General features: G+C 45.5%; 1 protein-coding gene across 1 annotated transcript in view; it reads right to left on the bottom strand.

Annotated features, from left to right (window-relative positions):
* Positions 1–24,230, bottom strand: part of LOC130607603 (nuclear transport factor 2-like) — a 58,626-nt gene that overhangs the window by 13,218 nt on the left and 21,178 nt on the right. The window contains exons 2-4 of the mRNA XM_057424813.1: positions 9,440–9,564; positions 5,883–5,954; positions 1,492–1,590 (exon numbers count right to left, since the gene is read on the bottom strand). Of these exons, the coding sequence (XP_057280796.1) occupies positions 1,492–1,590; positions 5,883–5,954; positions 9,440–9,538 (270 nt within the window). The 5' untranslated portion in view covers positions 9,539–9,564. The remainder of the gene's footprint in view (positions 1–1,491; positions 1,591–5,882; positions 5,955–9,439; positions 9,565–24,230) is intronic.

Raw genomic sequence — 24,230 nt, 5'->3', positions numbered from 1 at the left:
CCTTAAAAACATGACTGTGCGAAACCAGGTGCAGATGTGAATGGCCCAAAACACTGAGTCAAGAAGTCTTGGGCTCATCAGTGAGTTTTGCGCATACCTAAGACTATGACAGATGAGCTCAGCATGTCTGATTTCATGCCTGTCCTGCAATTCAGTGCTTTCCATGGTCGTGTATGGCTGTCTTTCCTCAACAGTGTGTGCAGGTAGGATTGAGCAACAAGAAAGCTGGAATCCAACTTGCAGCTAGGAAGCAGGAGCAAATGTTGTGAGAGCCAAAGCTACCTATGTTAGGCTTAGAAATTGATGCAACACACTGGGAACGGCTCTTCTCAACTGCCCAGCCCAAAACAATTAAGAGGAATAGCAGATTCAGACTTTCAGTCCTATGTTTACTTAGTTAACCAGTCAGTGCAAGTTTGAATGTTTTGATACCAGAGGTGCCATTCAGATTTAACAGGAAAAGGAAGCCTGAACAGCTACTTTAGAGTTATTTGAACCCAGTTTCTTTTAAAGACTGGATGGCTTTAGAGTCCTGACTTGCCTGCATGGCTGGACCAAACCCTGACAAAACTAACTCTGGTAATTTTAACTATTGCTATGTAATTTCACACTTTGTAAATAAACACTGCCTACTGTGAGCAAGTTCTGCCTTTAGCCGACTTCACATACAGGATATTTTTTTCAGATTCCAGGGCAATTTATTTCATAAGTAGTCCTATCAATTTACAACTCTGTGACCCTGGTATAAGATACAACACGTCCTCAAAACAACAGGACTGGGTCAGTTTACACAGTTCGGCTATGTAACTGAACAACAACAACTTAAACAGCAATGTAATCATACTACAGCCTGAAAAATAATCTGATTTCTTCACAAGCAGCAGCTGTTTAAACAATAAGTGCTTGATCTCAGAGGCCACACTCCGACTGCTGAACCAGTTTTGACCACAGAAGTACTGAACTGTATTAACACCAAGACTGTGTTCTTGTGTACTGTGATAGCAAACAAAAAAGCATGGTCTTACTGAAGGGTTGACAGCTAACAAAGCGTCTGCTAAGCCACAGCTTGATGCATATGTTACATCAAAGAGCACATTAAACTAGATGTGCTTATATTGCCCAAGAGCACTGTAATGATGCTTTTAAATGCAACAGAAGACACTGAAACCTTACTGAATCAGGGTAAGGGAAATATTAATGCTTCTAGAACCCCCAGTATTTGTATGCACAGTAAAAACCATGGCAATTTGCTTGGCAGGAACGTAGGGCTGTCAAATTACAGGTGGCTTACCTAGTGCTAGTTATCTGAAGGGATAAGCAGTTTCTTGACAGTCTGGAAGAGCAGAAGAATGATGCCCCAATACAAGCTTACTGGTGTTCCTTCCCCACCCAAAAGAGTATTTTAATGTTTTCAGAGATCAGATGATTTAGAATCCTAAAAATAAAACCTACGACATAAGCATTTGTTAACCTGTCATGGAAGGAGTTTACCTTAAGCTGTCCCACTACCATACTGAGTATACAGCTGTCAGGTGTAGGTTGGTGGTCTTGTGCTGTGATGCTGTGCTGTATTTTTTGGAAAGGGAGGCTCTGCAATGAAAAGAAAGCAAAATAAGGAAGCGTACAGTCATTGCATGATGGCAAAACAAAGATCAAGCAAATCCAACATTATGAAGCATTAGACTATTTTGGTAGTAGTGTGTGCAGAGTTGTTGAAACTCAACACTACTCAGGCTGGGTTGATCAACAGTTGTGCTTTTCAAGCACTGAGACATGAAATAACGTCACCCTATACAGTAAAGAGCACCTTTTCCTGGTCTAATTACACTGCCTGACAAGCTTCAAAACAACTCTAAGCTGTAAGTTCACATGAAGGCACAAAGCTGCTTCTATTCTTAACGGTGTTCAAAGACTGTATAAACCAGTACTGGGGGTTACCAGACAAGTCCCAGTTTGCTTCTTTGTTCAAGTGGCTATGAATAGAAAGGAAATGTGTTTGATCCAGAACCAGTTTTAAAGACCAGAAATCCACCTCTCCCCTTTTGTCTTCCCTTGATGCTCATGTAGCCAGGGCAAGTGTGTCTGGAGTTAAGTATACAAGGATCACACGGTGAGAAACACCAGACATTGGGTCACAATTCCTCTCTTTCAACCAAGACCACATTCATATCCCAACCATGGATGATTCCAAGCAGTGAGTATCAAATATCTAGGGGATCTCTCAGAGTTCTGTCACAAAATGATGTTTTGGCACTGTTCTATCAAAAGCTGTGTTAATGCTAGATGGTTTAGAAGTGGCAGTTCAGCACGATGGAGCTCTGACAGACCACCAAACCCAGAGTCCATGCACTGCAGAGGACAGCAGCATGTGGTCTTTTAGACCTCAGGGTGTACTTTAATGCCCTTGCTACATTTTCCTGGTTTGTTAACAGGCTGAAGCAGACCCAAGCACATTCTTTGACAAGTTCTGCATTCCACTCTAGTGGAAGGAGCCTGAAAAACTTCCTAGAAGGCCTAGAGTACAAGAATGGGAGACCAGAGTCCCAGCGTCAAGGATGTGAAGTACAGCTTTGGTTCTTGTCCTGGGTTTAGCAGTAGCAGTCAAGTTTTCTCCTTCTTGGTAGCTGGTGCAGTGCTGTGTTTTGACTTCAGCCTGGGAACAGTGCTGATAATACTGATGTTTTCAGTGGTTGCTAAGTACTGTTTACCCTGACCAAGGACTTTGTGAGGCTCATGCTCTGCCAGGAAGGAGGGGAAGCCGGGAGGAAGCAGAGACAGGACGCCTGATCCAGGCTAGCCAAAGAGGTATTCCGTACCACAGCACGTCATGCCCGGGGTGGGGGGTAACTGGGAGTTACCCGGAAGGACATAGACTTCTGGGTCAAACTTGTTTCTCGGCAGGTGGTATTGTATTCTCTTCCCTTGTTATTTTCTCTTATCATTGTTGTCGTTAGTGGTAGTGGTGATGATTTGTGTTGTACACTGGTTGCTGGACTGTTCTTGTCTCAACCCGTGGGAGTTGCATTCTTTCGATTCTCCACCCCATCCCTCCAGGAGCAGGGGAAGGCCAAAAAAAGGGGGGGGGGGGGAGTGAGAGAGTGACTGCTTGATTTGTGGCTTTGTTTCAACCAAGACAGTTCTACAAGCATAAGGCACTAGGAAGAATACCTGAAGCGAAATCCTTAGATAACAGAGAACACAAACTGTGGAAGGATCAGGACCTGGGGAAGCAAAGGAAGTATAGGGAGCAGTCCTCTAATCAGAGGGACACTATTCAAGAACACTCTAATAAAGCCTGCAGTATTTCCTCTTGGCTGGGAGAACCATCACAACCGACTATGAACTGCAAAGTGAGCCAACTGGTTTGTAAAATGGAATAGACATTTAGGAACAGAAAATAAAATGCAGAGCAGTCTTTTCTGAACCACCAGCAGAATATTTTCCAGGGTTACCATCCCAAACTTGAACATGCAATGTGCCCACATAGGCTGGGGCATTGCACACCCTTCCTTTTAGAAAAGAGTACTAAGAAGCCTGATCTCACCTTAGCACAACAGCTTCTTGTTGAACAAGTCCTGCAAGAAGAGTCTCTTGAAAAGGCAGAGGGATGAAAGGGAATGAATGTGGTTGTACCCAGAACCCAGCTTTCAGTATAACAAAATGCCAATGAGAGGTGAGACTGGGGAGAGAAGACTTTCCAGCTTCGGAGTCAAGAGTGCTACAAAACAGTGACAAGGAGCCAAAGACAAGGCTGGGTAAGACAGTGCCTGTTTCAAGTACCTGACTGTCCCATTCAGAGGAAAGTGCCCCAATGGTTGGCTGGCCAAATGAGTTACTCAGGTGATGCAGTGGGGAAAATCCCATTGGAAAGAGTAGGGTCAGCTGATAGGAGAGATCACTGATTTTTTACAATAGAGAGAGGCCACCTCAAAAGGATGGTTGCATAAGCAGACATCCATCTGTACTGGAGAGAAACATTTATAGGTATGAAGAGTACAAAAAAGCAGCTAACAAGTAAGATGCCAAACTACAACCAGGGGTTTTGTGTTGTAGAATCATAGCATGGTTAGGGTTGGAAAGGACCTTAAGATCATCTAGTTCCAACCCACCTGACATGGGCAGGGACACCTTCCACTAGACCCTGTCACCCAAGACTCCATGCAACCTGGCCTTGAACACTGCCAGGGATGGAGCATTCACAACTTCCTTGGGTAATCCATTCCAGTGCCTCACCACCCTCACAGGGAAGAACTTCTTCCTTATATCTAACCTAAACTTCCCATTTTAGTTTGAACCCATCACCCCTCATCCTATCACTACAGTCCCTAATGAAGAGTCCCTCCCCAGCATCCTTGTAGGCCCCCTTCAGGTAATGGAAGGCTGCTATGAGGTCTCCATGCAGCCTTCTTTTCTCTGGGCTGAACAGCCTCAACTTTCTCAGCCTGTCTTCACGTGGGAGGTGCTCCAGCCCTTGGTCATCCTCATGGCCTCCTCTGGACTTGTTCCAACAATTCCATGTCTTTCTTATGTTGAGGACACCAGAACTGCACACTGTGGTGCAAGTGGGGTCTCACAAAAAGTGCCCTCTGACACTAAAAGTTGTCTGGGCTTTCACCACCAAAGCCATTGAATCTTCCTTGAAGTCAGGCGAGAGGAATTTTGCAAGAATAAAGTTGAGTAACTGAAACTCACTCCTGGCAATAAAACTACCTGTTCCAGCCTTCTCCTTGGTCCAGGAGGTTCATAGAACTACAGGATAATTACCTCAAATGCTCAATGGACATCAGGCTGCTCTTGATTAGGACAGGCACTCTATTTGAAACAACTCTGAAGTCCAGCACCGATTAAGACAGAAGGAACAAGTGTTAATTCCCACTCTATAGCAAGGTACAAGTGCACTAGCTATGGCCTTCTCAAGGACAATGCAGGCACCTAAGATGCAAACCTCAGCCTTCACAGTTCAAGATGTCCTCGATGAAAGCAGTGATTCCAAAACAAAGGAGCAGTAGCTGTGCAACAAGACAAGCATCCGAGTTAAAGATTTTTCTTCTCAATGTACAATAAAAATGGTGTATCAGCCTGATATACCATGCTCTGAGCAGAATGTCTGAGGACCTAAAGCATGCCCTCCACATCTTGCAAGAGAAAAACTTTCTAGTCTCATGACAACCTATAAGTACACCCAATTTTATAACAGAAGCATGGATTTACTCAAAAAGATAAAACTTCTGCAAGTTTAACTAAATGAACACGGAGCTTCAGTCTCTATGAAGAAATGGTCTCTTGTCGCTTGCTGAAGAGTAAATACTGCTTTCAAAGTCCTGAACCATAACTGCTTATATCTGAAGAGCTGAGAAATGCTGCATTGAGAAGCCAGGTTCTCCACTGTAGTACTTATTTGCAGTTTAGGTATCAGAAAGCAAATGGTTCCTTGAAATAACATGTTTAGCCTGTCACAAGCAGATTCAAATAACAGGTTTGCTATTGCTACTTCCTTGGCATGCTTTAAAAGAGAAAAAAAAAAACAAAACCAAAACACCTTTCATTCCTCTAGATCACAGGGTCAACTTCTGAACTATGTTGTTTTGGTTTTGTTTGTTGGGTTTTGTTTTTTTTTAATAAAGTCAAATGCAACTACAGTCACAAAATAATCTTGCAAACTAAGGGAGTCAGTTAACATTCTTCTAGTAGAACCCCCAAAGGAACACCCCACTACATAGAATTAATCACAAGTAACATTTTTTGAAGACCAGAAGTTGGAAGCACAAGTCCCATATTTGAAATTTTTAAACTGCTGAAGCCTACTCAAATTTTCAGAATCCATTTACTTAAGAGTCTTCAGAACCGTTTCACAAAGCATTCAGGAAGGATTACAGACTTACAGAGAGTTTTTCAACAATAGCTGCTTTGCCCTGGAATTGCTGTCCTTCCCATGTAAGGCATGATGCATCAATCTGGGGGGGGGGGGAAAAAAAAGTCATTAGCCTACTTAGGTAACCTTTAAACAACCCCAAACAACCCTGGTGAGAGACTTTGTTTACTTGGCATATATCCTTAGAATCCAGCTATTTGAAAACTACCTCCAAGAGAAATGGAAAGAAGCCACAAAGAACAACTGAAAAAGTTTGGAAGAATCAACTAGGAATTAAGTAGACTAAATTTCATTATCATGATTGTACCAGCAAAGAAAGTTCCTGCCTTTGGATCAAAGCTTGCTCTCAGAAACAAATTTAAAGGTTAACCCCCCCCCCCCCCCCCAAAAAAAAACAAAACAACAAACAAACAAAAAACAAACACCACCACCCCCCAAAAAAAAACCCTAGCCAACAAACAAAAAACCCCCCACAAACAAACTATGGACACAAAGTCAAACATGTAGAAAGACAAAAATACATTAAGAAATCTAACAAAATGAGTTACACTACCATTTTTTTTTCCTCTCAGGTACTGATTTGCATATCTTACTCATACCCAGAAACACAGAATGTGCCTCTAAAGGTTTTCTAACAAACTGCCCTGCGTGGCATGAAGTGACTGAGGTGGTTCAGCCTACAGGCACTTCCAGGATATGAGGGAGGGTGTTCTGAGCATGCTCTTGTCTGCTGCTGTTGCACCTGACAACAAGCTTTCTGCTCAGCTTAGGACCCTCTGTTTAAACTGGAGTCACAATATCCAATTGCTGACATAGCTCTGCCTTCTCAAACCCAATCTTAAACCTTGGCAGACATTTAAATTGGTTTCCACTGAGCTCAAAGTTCGCCTGCTGCCATCTCCAAACAGCACCCTCACGCTACATCCGACAGCCCAAGTTCTTGTGCGCCCTACCATAGATGGGAGTTCCTTATACCTTTTTGAGTTTAAATACCTCCAGGAACACAATTCCCAACTCTTTCCCATCCAGTCTTCAACTCTCACTGAAGCTCTGAATGCCTCTGCAGAAAATGGCAGATTCCTAAGAACTCCACTTGTATACTGTCCGGTAGACTTTCCAGGGCTTGTTTTTGATCCACACCACATAAAAAAAACCACTTCTTTCAGCCACACTGTGCTGCACCTGCACAACATCACAACCACTCTGAAAAAGCTTCTGGTCCTCCACATATCATCAGGAGGATCTATACAGTGCAGCAAGAGCCAAAAGAACAAAGAGGGGGACCAGAGGCAACAGCACAAAGCATTTCAGGGTCACAGATGCAACCAAAAGCAGTATGAAGAGCCCCTGAATACAATCTCAAACTCTTGAGTTTGGACATGCTCCTTTTATGAGAAGATAGACTTGGACTGTGTAACCCGAGGTCACATAGCAAATCACCTAGCTGACACCACTTGCATCTTATATGACATCAACCCCTGACACTCATAACTTGAGAAGCCAGGCCAGGGAATGAGGCCATCCTCCCAAGCATTCAAATCACTGCCTTCAGGTATGGAAAGCAGAAGGGACCCAAAACCTGCCTTACTGAATCGACTTTAGCAATCAGCTGGTGAGCACAAAGTGGTGCAGGACCCTCCTGATGCTTCAAAGAGCAGCAGAGAACAAAGATTAAGTTGGTGAGGAAATCTGTTCTTCCTGAAACACTCAGCTTCACACTGTACCTAATTAGTGTCCACCTGACTCTCTGCTACAGGTTACCTCCACAGCCACTTGCTGTATTGAGAACCTTGGAGCAACTGCATCAAAAAAAGAAAAAGCAACTCCTCCTCTATCCTAAAGCCCTACAGATAAAAAAAATGGCATAAAAATAACAAAATATTATAGTAGCCACACACCCAAAACAGAGGAAAGAAGTAGCTGCAGCATTTTCCTGATAAACAACTGCAGGTGGGTAACTGTAAAACAAGTCTTTGACTTGGTACTCCAACTCATAACTCAAGTAATTCACAGCAAAAGCGACTGGCCCACATCCCTACCTGGAATAGGTGACAAAAGCTCAACTAACTTGGATTACACCACTAAAGCAGAAAACTGAACCTTCAGGTGAAGTAGATAAAGGAATGCAAAAGAAATCCAAGAGCTCTCTGCTGCATTCCCACATGCTATAAAATTTGTTTACTCCCACAGGGTCAAAAAGCTCATCTGTAAAAGCACATTTCTGCAGAACCTCCTCCAATTTAGACAAGTTGCGACCCTGGTGCATTTTAGCCACACAAAACAGGCTCACATCCTCTGTAGTTCAAGAACTCCACAAAACAATACATATTGGTGACCTGTAGCAGTTCTGTCTACATTTGCCTAGGTCTCTCCAATGAATGATAAAAGGCAGAAAGATCCTAAGGGTATTAAAAAGCCAGGAGTCCACTGTGTGGAAGGCCAGGCCAAACTTCCAGGAAACTAAATTAGCCCCTAGTTATCACCAGTCTTCTGAGGACTGAATGTGTTTGGTAATAACATGACAGAATTTAATAAGTGCCTTCCTGTTTACAGCTGTGGATTGAACACAGGCTACTTGTTTTTCTTGCTTTATAGGCTCTCTGTACACAGCTTCTTAGCCAAAATAAGGCAACAATCAAAGAGACAGCAAACACATCCAAAAGGCAAACGCTGTCAGTGCTGGTGGATACTGCTAAGGTATAAGAAGGGGGATCATATGCAGAACTGTTCGTGCAACAGTTCCAATCCTCAAGAGCTTGGTGAAGCTTCAGACAACTCATCCAGCAGATAAAAAACAGGTCAGAAAAACAGGATATGCTGCTAAGAGACTTGTAAGACTTGAGTGCCTTGCTGAAACACTTCAGCCACCCAGCAGTATTCCTTACCACAAGTAATTAACTCCATAGGCAGAGCGCTTCACATGCTCTGAAGGAATCTTCACTCAAAACTCAGCTGATGCTCCTTGGGCTTGTTACAGTCTTTCATTTTGGAAGTCAAGTCTACTTTGCCCCAAATAAGGAGCAAAAATAAAACCTTTTTTTTTTTTTTTTAAGAAATTCAAACTGAATTTAGATTTATTTAACAAATTCTAAATATTTAAACTGGATCCAAACTTTTAAATCTATTTTAATGTTGAGAGGATTAACACAGCATAAGAGCTGAGAAACACCAGCAAGAACTGCTAAACAGATTAGGACTTAAATCACATCAAGAGGGATCCAAGCATATCTACGCCTGTGTATTAATGGCAAACTAAGGGTAGAATATTTGCTTTTACAGGGAATTTCACAGGATCATCATCAACCCCCTCCACTACGAACCACTGTCCACAGCCAACCAAGGCTTTTATGAATCTGACTGTCTATAAGGCAGACAAAGCTCAAAACAGAAGTGAAATGTAAAAGAAATGCAATAAATAAAAGTTGAGTAAGTGTGACTGCACTGACTAATACCCTGGAGTCAGGATAAAACCCACTATCCTACCCTGTGTATTCCCACCCATCAAAAATGGGGAAACCTAGACAAGTAATGGGACAGAGCCCCAGCCTCCTTTGTGTAGATACTTACATATATTGCTCCTAACTGAGTCCTGTCTGCATCAAAAAGCTGGTAATAATGTTGTACGAAGCTGGACCCAATCTGCTCCCAGATAGGCTTGTCTCCCATTCTGAATCCTCACCTAAAGCCTGTGGCTGAAGAAAAAAAAAAAAGGGGGGGGGGAACCACAACAAAACAAAACAAAAAAGCCAGAAACCACACACAAACAAAAACACAAACCATTGTCAGAAATAATCATAACACTTGGCTTGAGTGTTTGGCACCAATAAACACAGGTCCCCTCAGATGGCCAGAATTTTTCTTTGGAAAAACTGGGACAAAATTCACCTCTGTACTCTAGATTTTAGTAAATAAAAACCTAGGACACCAATTGATTAAATTCCTTATTATTTGGATATTTCTAAAGCTACTTCAATATGAAGTTGTAAGCTTAAATCATAGATTTAAACTAACAATAGTGTGCATCTTTAAACTAACATAGAGAAATACAGTAAGTTGTTCTAACCTGCTGTTGTGGTTTAAGGCCAGCCAGTAACTCAGAACCACATGGCCGCTCACTCACTCCCCTGCTCTTCTTCACACCACTACCCCACACCCCTCCCCCAGAAGGATGGGGAGGAGAATTGAAAGAACGTAACTCCCAGAGGCTGAGATAAGAACAGTCCAATAACTAAAGTGTAACACAATACTACCACTGCTACCACCAATAATAATAATGATAAGGGAAATAACAAGGGGAGAGAATACAATTGCTCACCACCCGCCAATCCATACCCAGCCCACCCTGAGCAGCCATCTGGGCCTTCCAGGTAAAACATTACTTAGCGACAACTAAAACATCAGTGTGTTATCAGCATTGTTCTCAGATTAAAGTTGAAAACACAGCACTGCACCAGCTACTAAGAAGGAGAAATATACCTGCTACAGCTGAACCCAGAATATAAAGAAACTCTCTAAGACTCAATGTGGAGTTCTAGAAAGCAGCGTTCTTTATTGCAGTGCTGGGCACACACATGAATCATTTTGCAAAGGTGAGCACACCCATTGTTTTCAGTTGTTGCTAAGTAATGCTTACTCCAGTCAAGGACTTTTCAGTCTCATGCTCTGCCAGTGAGGAGGTGCACAGGAAGCAGGGAAGAAGCAGAGATGGGACACATGACCTAAAGTATCCAAAGGGGTGTTCTATAACACAGCACATCACGCCCAGTGTAGAAACTAGGGAGGGTTACCCAGAAGCCAGAGATTGCTGCTTGGGTCAGGCTGGGTATCGGTCAGCAGGTGCTAAGCAATTGTATTGTCCAGCACTTGTGGTTATCCTTTTCCCCTTTTAGTTTTATATTCTCTCCCCTTGTTATTTCCCTTGTCATTATTATTACTGGTGGTAGCAGTAGTTGATCTGTATTATACCTTAGTTACTGGACTGTTTTTATCTTAACCCATGGGAGTTGCATTCTTTCAATTCTCCTCCCCATCCCTCCAGGAGCCGGCAGGGAAGAAGGTGGAGAGTGAGTAAGCAGCTGCTCGGTTCCGAGTTATCACCTGGGCTTAAACAATGACACTCCAACCAACTTTTACAGTAACAATTTGGCACCCAAACAGGGACCCTCTGCCGTGTTCCCCACAGATATGGGGAGTCTCTGGGACCTTCACGCTGGCTTTGTGGGAGTTTCCCCGAAAGGAACCACAGCTCCCCAGACCGACTCGGGACCTCGGTAAGACCCTGAACTTATTTCTTTAAAAAGGCATTCTTTCTGGTCCCTTTCCACAGTAGTCACAGGGGATGCCCTGCACGGTAGGTAAAGGTAGTCTGGTTCTGGTTGTCTGGACTCTGATATCTGGGTGTGGTCAGGATCATGGGTACCACTGCCTCCGAAGGGGGAGTCCTGAAAACACTCTGCAATCTGGGTGGAAGTCCAAATCACTGCCTCTTTGGGGGGGGTGGGGAGGTGGTGTTTGAAGAAATCCCCATTGGGTTACATTTTTTCAACACTGGAAACAAAGTGGTGGACCCCCGGGTGGCATGGTCACTTGGGAGACTTTGGTAAAATACTGTAACCAGTGGTGGCCATTATAAAAACTGGATTTTGGGGAAAAGTGGCCTATGAATAGCACAATTAATTATAATGCTTTGATACAACTGATGTTATTCTTGAGACAAGAAGGAAACTGGAATGAAGTAGCCTATGTGGAAATGTTTTTCATTTTGAGAAATCATCTGGAATGGCAAAAGGATTGTGGTTTTAATCTTTCAACCCAGGACCCAACCCATTAGTACTGTCCTTGGAGAAAGACAGTAAAATTTGCTTAAATGCTATTGGTCTTTGTGCACCACAGGGCAGTTATGCACTAAACATTTGAGGAATGTGGAGGAGGATTTCAATTTGATGGTAGGCCCCTGGAGAAGGGGTACTGTGAATAATGGGGCTGAAGGTGCTGACAATGAGAATCAAGCACAAGCACAGGAAAGTGGAGATGTTAGAGGGGGCTGAAGAATTTTGCCTATAGGAGGGCAAACTAGAGGAAAACAAGGGGAAACTGTGATTGTGACTTTAAGACAATCTGTGGGCAGCTATGGTCTGGTCACGATAAAGATTCCTTTTACCATTATAGAGCTGAATATTTGGAAACAACTGGTTGGTAATTATGCATCATGTTTCTGAGAGTGTTGACAGGGGTATCATTATTCATATGGCTCAGACCACAGTAGAGTAACAAATGATGGCAGGCACATTGGCAGGTATAGTGAATCTTCACATGCCTACCACTGATCCTAACTGGGACCCTAATTGGGACCAGGACAGGCAGGCTTTGAAACAATATCAGAGGTGGATTTTATTCAGTATTAGGAATGCGGTCCCCAAGGCAATGAACTGGTCTAAGCTACATGAAATAATGCAAGATATAAATGAATCAACCTCTGGATTCATGGAGAGATTAAAAGAGGTGTTTTGTAAATGCACTACTATTGATCCTGAATCAGAAGAAGGAAGGAAGCAGAGAATTAGGCCATTAGGTCAATCCACGGAAGGTACAAAAGCTTAAGGGGAGGACCAATATGATTCAGGGAAAATAATGAATGTGGCTTTGGAGACCTATCACAATCAGACCACAATTGCACTGGTGCAAGTTCCCTGAAACAATTCAAATGATGGTGGGAAGGGGTTCAAGTCCACAATTATTAATATTGTTGCTTGATATAATACAATATTGTATATTGTGGGTTATAGCATGTCTGGTTTCAACTAGGAATCTGTTACTATATATGTGGGAAGGGCATAAGATAAGCTCCAGAGTAAAACTAGAATGTTTAGGGAAAAAAAAAAACAAAAACAGAGAAAAACTGTTGGCTGTAGCTCTCACCCAGGAAACAGGGGAGCGGCCCAGGACAAGAAAGAAGGATTACATGGAAAGGTTTGTGAACAGACTCCACTGCTTGCACTGGAAGAGAGAATGCCCTCAGAATCAAAATAAACACCAGAGATTTGCTGGAATGTCAGGACAAGCAGAGAAAATTATTACTTCAGATGAAGATTGAGGAGGACTGGGGAAAGATTCAAAACCCTCCCCAGCAGAACCCCTGACTACAGTTAGGTTGGGGAATGATTGGGACAGTGGGATTGAGTGCACCCTCAGCAAGCTTTCCAATGACACCAACCTGTGTGGTTTGGTTGATACACATGAGGAAAGGGATACCAGCCAGAGGGACCTTGACACACTTGTAAGGTGGGCCATTGCCAGCACCATGAAGTTCAACCAAGTCAAGTGCAAGGTCCTACACCTGTGTCAGGGCAATCCCAGGCACAGCTACAGGTTGGGTAGAGAAGAGATTCAGAGCAGCCCTGCAGAGAAGGACGTGGGGGTGTTGGTTGATGAGAAACTGAACATGAGCCAACTTCAATGTGCACTCACAGACCAAAATCCAAACATATCCTGAGCTGCATGAAAAGGAGCGTGACCAGCAGGTCGAAGGAGGTGATCCTGCCCCTCTGCTCTCATGAGACCTCACTTGGAGTATTGTGTACAGTTCTGTTGTCCTCAACATAAAAAAGACATGGAACTGTTGGAACAAGTCCAGACAAGGGCCACAAGGCTGATCAGGGGACTAGAGCACCTCCTGTATGAAGACAGGCTGAGGAAGTTGGAGCTGTTCAGCCTGGAGAAGGCTGCGTGGAGACCTCATAGCAGCCTTCCAGTATCTGAAGGGGGCCTATAGGGATGCTGGGGAGGGACTCTTCATTAGAGGCTGTAGTGACAAGACAAGGGGTAATGGGTTAAAACTTAAACAGGGGAAGTTTAGGTTGGATATAAGAAGGAAATTCTTTCCTGTTAGGGTGGTGAGGCACTGGAATGGGTTGCTGTCGTGGTTTAAACCCAGTCAGGTAACTCGTTCACTCACTTCCAGTGAGTGGTGCCGAGCTGACAACAGTCGAGGTCCGTGTCCGTCTCCCCGCGCCCTGCACCGGGGCTCTCCCCTTCCCCGCTCCCGGAGGAACGGGGAAGAGGATCGAGAGAGTGCAACTCCTACGGGTTGAGACAAGAACAGTCCAGCAACAAATCACCACCGCTACTATCAGTTAAAACAATGATAAGGGAAAATAACAAGGGAAGAGAATACGATACCACCGGCCAAGAAACGAGTTCCACCCGGAAGCCCCTGTCCTTCCGGGTAACTCCCAGTTACCCCCCACCCCGGGCATGACGTGCTGTGGTATGGAATACCTCCCCGGCCAGCCCGGATCAGGCGCCCCGTCTCCGCTTCCTCACAGCCCCCCCCCTCCCCGGCAGAGCATGAGCCCCACAGAGTCCCTGGTCAGGGCAAACATCACCCAGCAACAACCGAAAACATCGGCTTCACCAACACTGTTCTCAAACCAGAAGTCAAAACACAGCACTGCACCAGCTAACACAAAGGAAAAAAAAACATGACTGCTACTGCTGAACCCAGGACATTATCCACCCCTTATTCCATACCATTCACGTCGTGCTCAGATCCCACATTTTCAATACACCATCGCTCTCCCACATATATACATCCATATACATACAGACCAAGAGGAAAAAATCATTTTCTTAGTGCATGGACCAATCCCTATAATGCTGCCGAGTCCATTCGGTCCATGATGTTCCAAGTTCATTCTCTGTTGGGATGATGGCTGGAGGGAAGTCAGGGCCAGTCGCTGGTGACCTGGAGACATCTAGTTGATGGGCTATAAAATCATTACACAGCAGGCAACGGCATACAATTGAGTTCACTGGCTGTTTTCCCCTAAAATCAAATCCCCTTGAGGTATACATCGGACTTCCCCATCTTCCCGCATTACCCACCAAGTATATCCAGGTCCCTGAGCAAAAGCAATCCCACGAGTGGGTTTGCCTTTACCTGAAGCAGGAATAACCCAGACTGTCTTCCCCAGCAAATTCTTCATATGCACCACGGGAACTTTGTCCCCCTCTACAATATGTAAAAGTTCTGACTGGGCTGGGCCGGCCCTGTTGGCAGATCCTCTGGTGTTGACCAACCAGGTGGCCTTTGGTAAATGTGTATCCCAATGCTTGAAAGTTCCCCCACCCATCGCTCTCAGTGTAGTTTTTAACAGCCCATTGTACCGTTCGATTTTTCCAGAGACTGGTGCATGGTAGGGGATGTGATATACCCACTCAATGCCATGCTCTTTGGCCCAAATATCTATAAGGTTATTCCGGAAATGAGTCCCATTGTCTGACTCAATTCTCTCTGGGGTGCCGTGTCGCCACAAAATCTGTTTCTCAAGGCCCAGGATGGTGTTCCGGGCAGTGGCATGGGGCACAGCGTATGTTTCCAGCCACCCGGTGGTTGCTTCCACCATGGTAAGCACATGGCGCTTGCCTTGGCGGGTTGGTGGCAGTGTGATATAGTCAATCTGCCAGGCCTCCCCATATTTATACTTCAACCATCGTCCTCCATACCAAAGAGGCTTTAACCGCTTGGCTTGTTTAATTGCAGCACATGTTTCACACTCATGAATAACCTGGGCAATAGTGTCCATTGTTAAGTCCACCCCTCGGTCACGGGCCCATCTATATGTTGCATCTCTGCCCTGATGGCCTGAAGTGTCATGGGCCCACCAGGACAAAAATAATTCACCTTTATGTTGCCAATCTAAGTCCATCTGAGCCACTTCAATCTTAGCCGCTTTATCCACTTGTTGGTTGTTCTGGTGTTCCTCAGTGGCCCGACTCTTGGGTACATGGGCATCTACATGACGTACCTTCACCACCAGGTTCTGCACCCGGGCAGCAATATCTTTCCACAGTGCAGCAGCCCAGATGGGTTTACCTCTGCGTTGCCAGTTGCTCTGCTTCCATTGCTTCAACCACCCCCACAGGGCATTTGCCACCATCCATGAGTCAGTATAGAGATAAAGTACTGGCCACTTTTCTCGTTCAGCAATGTCCAGGGCCAGCTGGATGGCTTTCACCTCGGCAAATTGACTCGATTCACCCTCTCCTTCAGCAGTTTCTGCAACTTGTCGTCCAGGACTCCATACAGCTGCCTTCCATCTCCGATGCTTTCCCACAATACGGCAGGAGCCATCAGTAAACAAGGCATACTGCTTTTCACTTTCTGACAGTTTATTATATGGTGGGGCCTCTTCAGCACGCACCACCTCCTCCTCTGGTGACATTCCAAAATCTTTGCCCTCTGGCCAGTCCATGATGACTTCTAGAATGCCTGGACGACTGGGATTTCCTATTCGAGTTCGTTGTGTAATTAGTGCAGCCCATTTACTCCATGTAGCATCAGTTGCATGATGTGTAGAGGAGACCCTGCCTTTGAACATCCAGCCCAGCACGGGCAGCCGGGGTGCCAGGAGGAGCTGTGCTTCAGTGCCAATCACTTCCGAAGCAGCTCGAACCCCTTCATACGCTGCCAGTATCTCTTTCTCAGTTGGGGTATAGCTGGCCTCAGATCCTTTGTATCCCCGACTCCAAAAGCCGAGGGGTCGACCTCGAGTCTCCCCTGGAGCTTTCTGCCAGAGGCTCCAGGTAGGACCGTTCTCCCCAGCTGCAGTGTACAGCACATTTTTTACATCTGGCCCGGTCCGGACTGGTCCAAGGGCTACTGCATGAACTATCTCACGTTTAATTTGCTCAAAGGCTTGTTGCTGCTCAGGGCCCCATTTAAAATCATTCTTCTTCCGGGTCACATGATAGAGAGGGCTTACAATCGAACTGTAATTTGGGATGTGCATTCTCCAGAACCCCACTGCACCCAAGAAAGCTTGCGTTTCTTTCTTATTAGTTGATGGAGACATTGCTGTTATCTTGTTGATCACATCTGTGGGGATCTGTCTACGTCCATCTTGCCATTTTATTCCCAAAAATTGAATCTCCTGTGCAGGTCCCTTGACCTTACTCCGTTTTATGGCAAAACCGGCTTTCAGCAGGATTTGGATTATTTTCCTCCCTTTCTCAAAGACTTCTTCCGCTGTATCGCCCCACACAATAATGTCATCAATGTATTGCAGGTGTTCTGGAGCTTGCCCCTGTTCCAGTGCAGTCTGGATCAGTCCATGGCAAATGGTAGGGCTGTGTTTCCACCCCTGGGGCAGTCGGTTCCAAGTGAACTGGACACCCCTCCAAGTAAAAGCAAACTGTGGCCTGCACTCTGCTGCCAAAGGAATGGAGAAAAATGCATTGGCAATATCAATCGTGGCATACCACTTGGCTGCCTTTGACTCCAGCTCATACTGAAGTTCTAGCATGTCCGGTACGGCAGCATTCTATGGTGGTGTGACTTCATTCAGGCCACGATAGTCTACTGTTAGTCTCCATTCTCCATTAGACTTTCGCACTGGCCATATGGGGCTATTGAAGGGTGAGCGGGTCCTGCTGATCACCCCCTGACTCTCCAGTCTACGGATCAGCTGATGGATGGGAATCAGGGAGTCCTGGTTGGTGCGATATTGCTGCCAGTGCACTGTTGTGGTCGCAATTGGCACTTGTTCTTCTTCAACTTTCAGCAACCCCACAGCAGAGGGATCTTTTGAGAGACCAGGCAAGGTGGACAGCTGTTCAATTTCCTCAGTCTCCAAAGCAGCAATACCAAAAGCCCACCGGTACCCTTTTGGGTCTTTGAAGTACCCTCTCTTGAGGTAGTCTATGCCGAGGATGCATGGAGCCCCTGGACCAGTCACAATAGGGTACTTTTGCCACTCCCTCCCAGTCAGGCTGATTTCAGCCTCCAGCACAGTCAACTCTTGGGATCCTCCTGTTACTCCAGAAATATAGATGGGTTCCACCCCTTGACAGCTTGATGGCATCAGGGTACACTGTGCACCGGTATCTACTAGAGCCTTATACTTCTGTGGGACTGATGTGCCAGGCCATCTGATCCACACAGTCCAGTAAATCCGATTGTCCCCTACCTCCACCTGGCTGGAGGCAGGGCCCCTCTAATGGTCGTCACAGCATTGGACACTTAAGTCGTGTTGAAAGGGATTATTCTTCATTATCACAGGAGCTGGAGTAAAATCAGCTCTTCCACTCCATCTGGGAAACTGATCACCAGAGACTGAAGCCGTAGCTCTCATGGGACGATCAGTCTTGGCCCTTGCTCCCCTCTTCAGTTCACTCACCCGTTCCTCCAAAGCTGAAGTAGGTTTTCCATCCCACTTTGTCATGTCTTCTCCGTGATCCAGCAGGTAAAACCATAGGGTACCCCGTGGCGTATACCTTCTGTATCTCCTCTCTCGAACAATAGGACGTCTTTTGTTAATAGCTGAGACGTGTGTTGGTACACGTGAGGAGCTGGATAAATCAGATACATCGTCCCTCAATTTGTCGAGGTCCTGGGACAGTTTTTTCACAGCTGAGATGATGGAAGGAGTGAGATTGTCTTCGAACTCTCGGAGTTTATGAACCATTTCATCCACTGTTAGTGGTACTATGTCATTCCAGGTCACTGTTGCCAATGAATGGGCATATGATGACGGTGCATTCCGTGTAAGTTTCGCCACATGGGTCGTGTACATTCAACTTCATCTGGATCTATAGGTGTATCCCCGTTATTCGGCTTGATGTGATAGATCATCTCTACGATGGCCCTCAGAGACTGGATGCCTTTGTCTATAGTAGTCCACTTGGCCGAACGACTCGTAACATCGTCCTTGTACGGAAACCTTTCTTTCACAGCTGCCAAGAGCCTCCTCCAAAGGCTGAGGGACTTTTTCTCTCTTGCGATTGCTTTGTCAATTCCCCCTTCTCTAGCAAGTGATCCCAGCTGCTTGGCTTCTGTACCTTCTAGTTCGTGACCATCGGCCCCATTGTCCCAGCATCGGAGTAACCAGGTGATGATGTGCTCCCCTGGTTGACGGGTAAAATCTTTTCGCAGATTCCGCAGCTCGGTTGAGGTCCGAGGTCGAGAAGTTACCTCTTCTTCTTCGTCATGTGATGATGACTCCTGATCAGATTCTGGACCGGGTGGTGAATTCATTGGTTCTTCATCTCGCTTCACCCTTTTTGCCTCCTTTTTGCTTGTTCTCTTGCGTACAGGGGCAACTGATATTGGTACGAATTGGTCCTCTGGTTTGGCTGCAGTGATTATCACTGTGGTTTGAGTAGCAACTGTACTTGTTGCTGGGGGTGGTGTAGCTGCTGTACTTGGAGCTGGGGTAACCGCGCTGTCTGTTGCAGTTGAAGTTTGAGCAGCTGCTGTACTTGCCACTGGGGTAGCTGCGCAGTTCATTGCAGCCAAAGTTTGAGTAGCGACTGTCGCTTTGCCCTCAAATCCGCCGACATTCTTTTCCTTTTGAAGGTGCTGGATAGTGTTGAACAAGGCCCTGTAAGCATAGGCCAAGCCCCAGCACGTTGTTGTGATTTGTCCATCTCTGGTATGGCCAGAATGACCACACACCTCATTTAAGTGTTTTACTAATTCTTCTGGATTTTGCAGTTGTTCGGTAGTGAAATTCCAAAGTACTGGAGGGGCCCACTGACCTAGATACTTGCCCATACTATCCCACACACCCTGCCACTCATGGCTGTCCAGCCTCAGGGAAAATCTCTCGGTCCTCCTACATCGTCGTTTGACCCCAGACAAGACCCAAACCTGAATCTGCTTAACTCTTGAAATCAGTAGTGGGCAAAACACACTCTGTATGCGTGTTAGCATGGTGATTCCCATCACCATCAGCAAACAAGTCTCAACAGCATTAAAATGCCATTCAAAAAATTCAAAACTCTCAAATGTAAATGGTCTGGGGGGACGACTAGGAGGGTAAAAGGATGTCTCCTTCACAGGTTGAGCACCTGAGAAGGAGAAAAAAGATGTGTAATTGCTAAGCACCTCCATCATATACCTCCCAAAGTATAAAGGTGGTGACCACACTGGGAACATAAGCCAGATCAGTTTCATGATCAATGATTCTATTGTATTACAAGTCATTACCATAAAGTACAATGGGATAAAAACCTTAGCCCAAGCCCCACACTTAATAAACACTAACACAGCGAATACCGGCTCTACGTAAGATATGATATACTGAAACTGTGAGATCAAGAGGAAAAACCTTGAGAGCCAATAAATCAGCATTGTGACGAGTGACTATCAATCCAGTCAGATCTGTTCTTATCTCAACCCCTCGTGCCCCACGTTGGGCGCCAAAAAGAACTGTCGTGGTTTAAACCCAGTCAGGTAACTCGTTCACTCACTTCCAGTGAGTGGTGCCGAGCTGACAACAATCGAGGTCCATGTCCGTCTCCCCCCCCCCGCCCCGGGGCTCTCCCCTTCCCCGCTCCCGGAGGAACGGGGAGGAGGATCGAGAGAGTGCAACTCCTACGGGTTGAGACAAGAACAGTCCAGCAACAAATCACCACCGCTACTATCAGTTAAAACAATGATAAGGGAAAATAACAAGAGAAGAGAATACGATACCACCAGCCAAGAAACGAGTTCCACCCGGAAGCCCCTGTCCTTCCGGGTAACTCCCAGTTACCCCCCACCCCGGGCATGACGTCCTGTGGTATGGAATACCTCCCCGGCCAGCCCGGATCAGGCGCCCCGCCTCCGCTTCCCCACAGCCCCCCCCCCTCCCCGGCAGAGCATGAGCCCCACAGAGTCCCTGGTCAGGGCAAACATCACCCAGCAACAACCGAAAACATCGGCTTCACCAACACTGTTCTCAAACCAGAAGTCAAAACACAGCACTGCACCAGCTAACACAAAGGAAAAAAAAAAACATGACTGCCACTGCTGAACCCAGGACAGTTGCCCAGGGAGGTTGTAAATGCTCCATCCCTGGCAGTGTTCAAGGCCAGGTTGGACGAGGCCTTGGGTGATATGATTTAGCGTAAGGTGTCCCTGCCCACGGCAGGGGGGTTGGAACTAGATGATCTTAAGGTCCTTTTCAACCCTAACGATTCTATGATTCTATGAACTGTCAGAGCAAGTCCATAGGAGGGCCACGAGGATGATCAGGGGACTGGAGCACCTCCTGTATGAAGAGAGGCTGAGAAAGTTGAGGCTGTTCAGCCTGGAGAAGAGAAGGCTGCGTGGAGACCTCATAGCAGCCTTCCATTACCTAAAGGGGGCCTATATAAGGATGCTGGGGAAGGACTCTTCATTAGGGACTGTAGTGGTAGGACAAGGGGTAACAGGTTGAAACTTAAACAGGGGAAGTTTAGATACAAGGAAGAAGTTCTTTCCTGTTAGGGTGGTGAGGCACTGGAATAGGTTGCCCAGGGAGGTTGTGAATGCTCCATCCCTGGCAGTGTTCAAGGCCAGGTTGTATGGAGTCTTGGGTGACATGGTTTAGTGCAAGGTGTCACCGCCCATGGCAGGGGGGTTGGAACTAGATGATCTTAAGGTCCTTTCCAGCTCTAACTATTCTATGGAAGGAATGCCATCCAGAGGGACCTCGACATGCTTCTGAGGTGGGCTGATGCCAACCTCATGAAGTTTAACCATGACAAGTGCAAGGTCCTATACCTGGGTTGGAGCAATCCCAGGCACAGCTACAGGTTGGGCAGAGAAGAGATTCAGAGCAGCCCTGCGGAGAAGGACTTGGGGGTGTTGGTGGATGAGAAAATGAACATGAGCCGGCAGTGTGCGCTTGCAGCCCAGAAAGCCAACTGTATCCTGGGCTGCATCAAAAGGAGCATGACCAGCAGGTCAAAGGAGGTGATCCTGCCCCTCTACTCTGCTCTTGTGAGACCTCACCTGGAGTATTGTCTGCAGGTCTGGTGTCCTCAACATAAAAAGGACATGGAACTGTTGGAACAAGTCCAGAGGAGGGCCACGGGGATGATCAGGGGACTGGAGCACCTCCCGTATGAATATAGGCTGAGAAAGTTGGGGCTGTTCAGCCTGGAGAAGAGAAGGCTGTGTGGAGACCTCATAGCAGCCTTCCAGTATCTGAAGGGGGCCTATAGGGATGCTGGGGAAGGACTCTTCATTAGGGACTGTAGTGACAGGCCAAGGGGTAATGGGTTCAAACTTAAACAGGGGAGGTTTAGATTGGATATAAGAAGGAAATTCTTTCCTGTTAGGGTGGTGAGGCACTGGAAGGGGTTGCCCAGGGAGGTTGTGAATGCTCCATCCCTGGCAGTGTTCAAGGCCAGGTTGGACAAGGCCTTGGGCGGCATGGTTTAGTGGGAGGTGTCTCTGCCCATGGCAGGGGGGTTGGAACTAGATGATCTTAAGGTCCATTCCAACCCTAACCATTCTATGATAAGGTAAAAATTTCTTGTAGAAATAAAAGCTACTTATTCTTTTATAAATACTTGTAAAAGGCAAGTAAGCAAACAGCTTCAGGCCACAGGTTGGATATGAACACGGCCTTTCTTACAACCTTCCATATTGCCAAACAGATGTTGACAGATGTTCAGATTTCGTTACATGCCTGTGTGCCCCATGCTGCTATTGGATAGAGAGATACTGGGTAAATTACATTCATAAATTACATTAAAAAAAAAAATCAAGAAAAATTCAGATACATGTTCCTGATGAAAAGGCTGTGGAGGCCCAAGTTTTTATGTTAAAGAAACCAGCATAATTATGCTAAATATATAGCCACTGCTAGCAAGTATTGGGTGCGCTCACCTTTGCAAAATGATTCGCGTATGCGCCCAGTGCCTCAATAAAGAATGCTGCTTTCTAGAACTCCACATTGAGTCTTGGAGAGTTTCTTCAACCGACCTTTACAGTAACAAAGTCACAACTCACATACAGAAGTGGAGAATGAAAATAAAACTGATCAATTGCTACCACCTTATATTTACATACTTCAGCAATTCTACCAGACGAAGAAGCTGACAAGCACTTGCTATTTCAACTTGATCTCATTTACTCTAAACAACTAACATTTTAATACTGACTATTGCAAGTGCCTTATACCAACTGATTTATCTGTTCATCTCCTCAGTATTTCACCATCCCCAGGCCACCCTAAAGAAGAATGTCCTCTCAGTGATACACAATAGGAGTTAATTCACTAGCTCTTTGCTTAACACACTTAGTTCCCTCTTCTATACTGTCATTAAAGTTGAAGTACACTTGGCATTTGTCTTTGTGCCTGCAGCAATTTCAAGATACAAACCATGAGTTTTCACAGTGCTGAGAACCTGCAGGTCCCAGGGAAGGTACTGGAAGCTCAGGGGCATCCCACACTTCCAAACAGAAGTCCCTCTAAAAATAGAGGGATTAGACATACAGCATGTGCAAAAGTCCAGGCAGACCCAGTCTAGAAATGATCATGCAGGATCAGTACAAATGATTGCTTTACCATGCCGATGAGCTTTTCAAGACAGCAAATTAATTTTCTTTATCCTGTTCTCTCTAAAAGACTGAAGAAATGGGCTAAAATTCAAAACACAACAGCACTGCACTCAATACCCATGACATTATATTTTAAAATCCAAGCTTACTTCAAACTCTATTATAGTTGCTAAACATCAAGATCTAACAGCCACTAGACCCTCTTTGCAATCCCTGACCAGGAACCCTTGAGCTACAGGTCTGTGTTGTACTGCAAGTGTGCAAAAGGGAGAAATTCTCGTTTAAGATGCAAGACATGACACCTATTTTGGCTTCCTTTAGATGTCAATTACTTGCACACCTTTAAGTGGGTCTGGAATTGTCAAATTATTAAAAGAAGCAAACCAACATATTACCAAGTTTTCCACATCAAGTATCACCAAGCCTAGCTTTCTGTGCAGAGAAAAAAGCTCTTTTCATGTTTCAGGCCTTTGGCTGTTTGAGCATTATTCACACAAACAGGAACTGAAATGGTTCAAACCCTAGGCCAGAAGTTTTAAGGTTACACAAATTTGGCCAGACTTACAGAAGAGCAAATATATTCTTAGATCAATGGTATAACAGAAGGTAGCATACAAGTTTTCAGAGTGGTAAATTCAACTACCAAAGTAAAATACAAACCAAGAAATGCTAGAGCTTAGAACCCCAGAAGTACTTGTGGAAGAAAATGGCTGGAATCTATGGAACAGAGAACGTGACAGCATAGAGACCTGGCAAAGTGGTTTTCCCTGTTGAGAAAGGGATGCTCTGGAGCCTGTGAAAGAGGAGAGGCTCAGCAGGAGGAGCTCTGATGGGACAGCACACCCCAAAAGCATGCTGTGAGTTTTGACCTTTAACTAATGCTGGCTGAATGCTAGCTCTCAAGTACACCTTAGAAACTTAATTTTATTTAAGTATGAGGTCAAAAATAAGCTAAACATACCTATTCCATTTTTAAATGGGATGGACAGGGCAACCTGGTCGAGTAGAAGGTGTCCCTGCCCATGGCAGGAGATTGGAACTGGA

Source organism: Pezoporus wallicus, unplaced genomic scaffold (assembly GCF_028554395.1).
Source record: "Pezoporus wallicus isolate ANWC-B61680 ecotype Strahan unplaced genomic scaffold, APGP_CSIRO_Pwel_v1 contig_6548, whole genome shotgun sequence".
In the NCBI taxonomy this organism is placed as follows: Eukaryota; Metazoa; Chordata; class Aves; order Psittaciformes; family Psittacidae; genus Pezoporus; species Pezoporus wallicus.
This window is presented reverse-complemented; position numbering and strand designations above follow the sequence as displayed.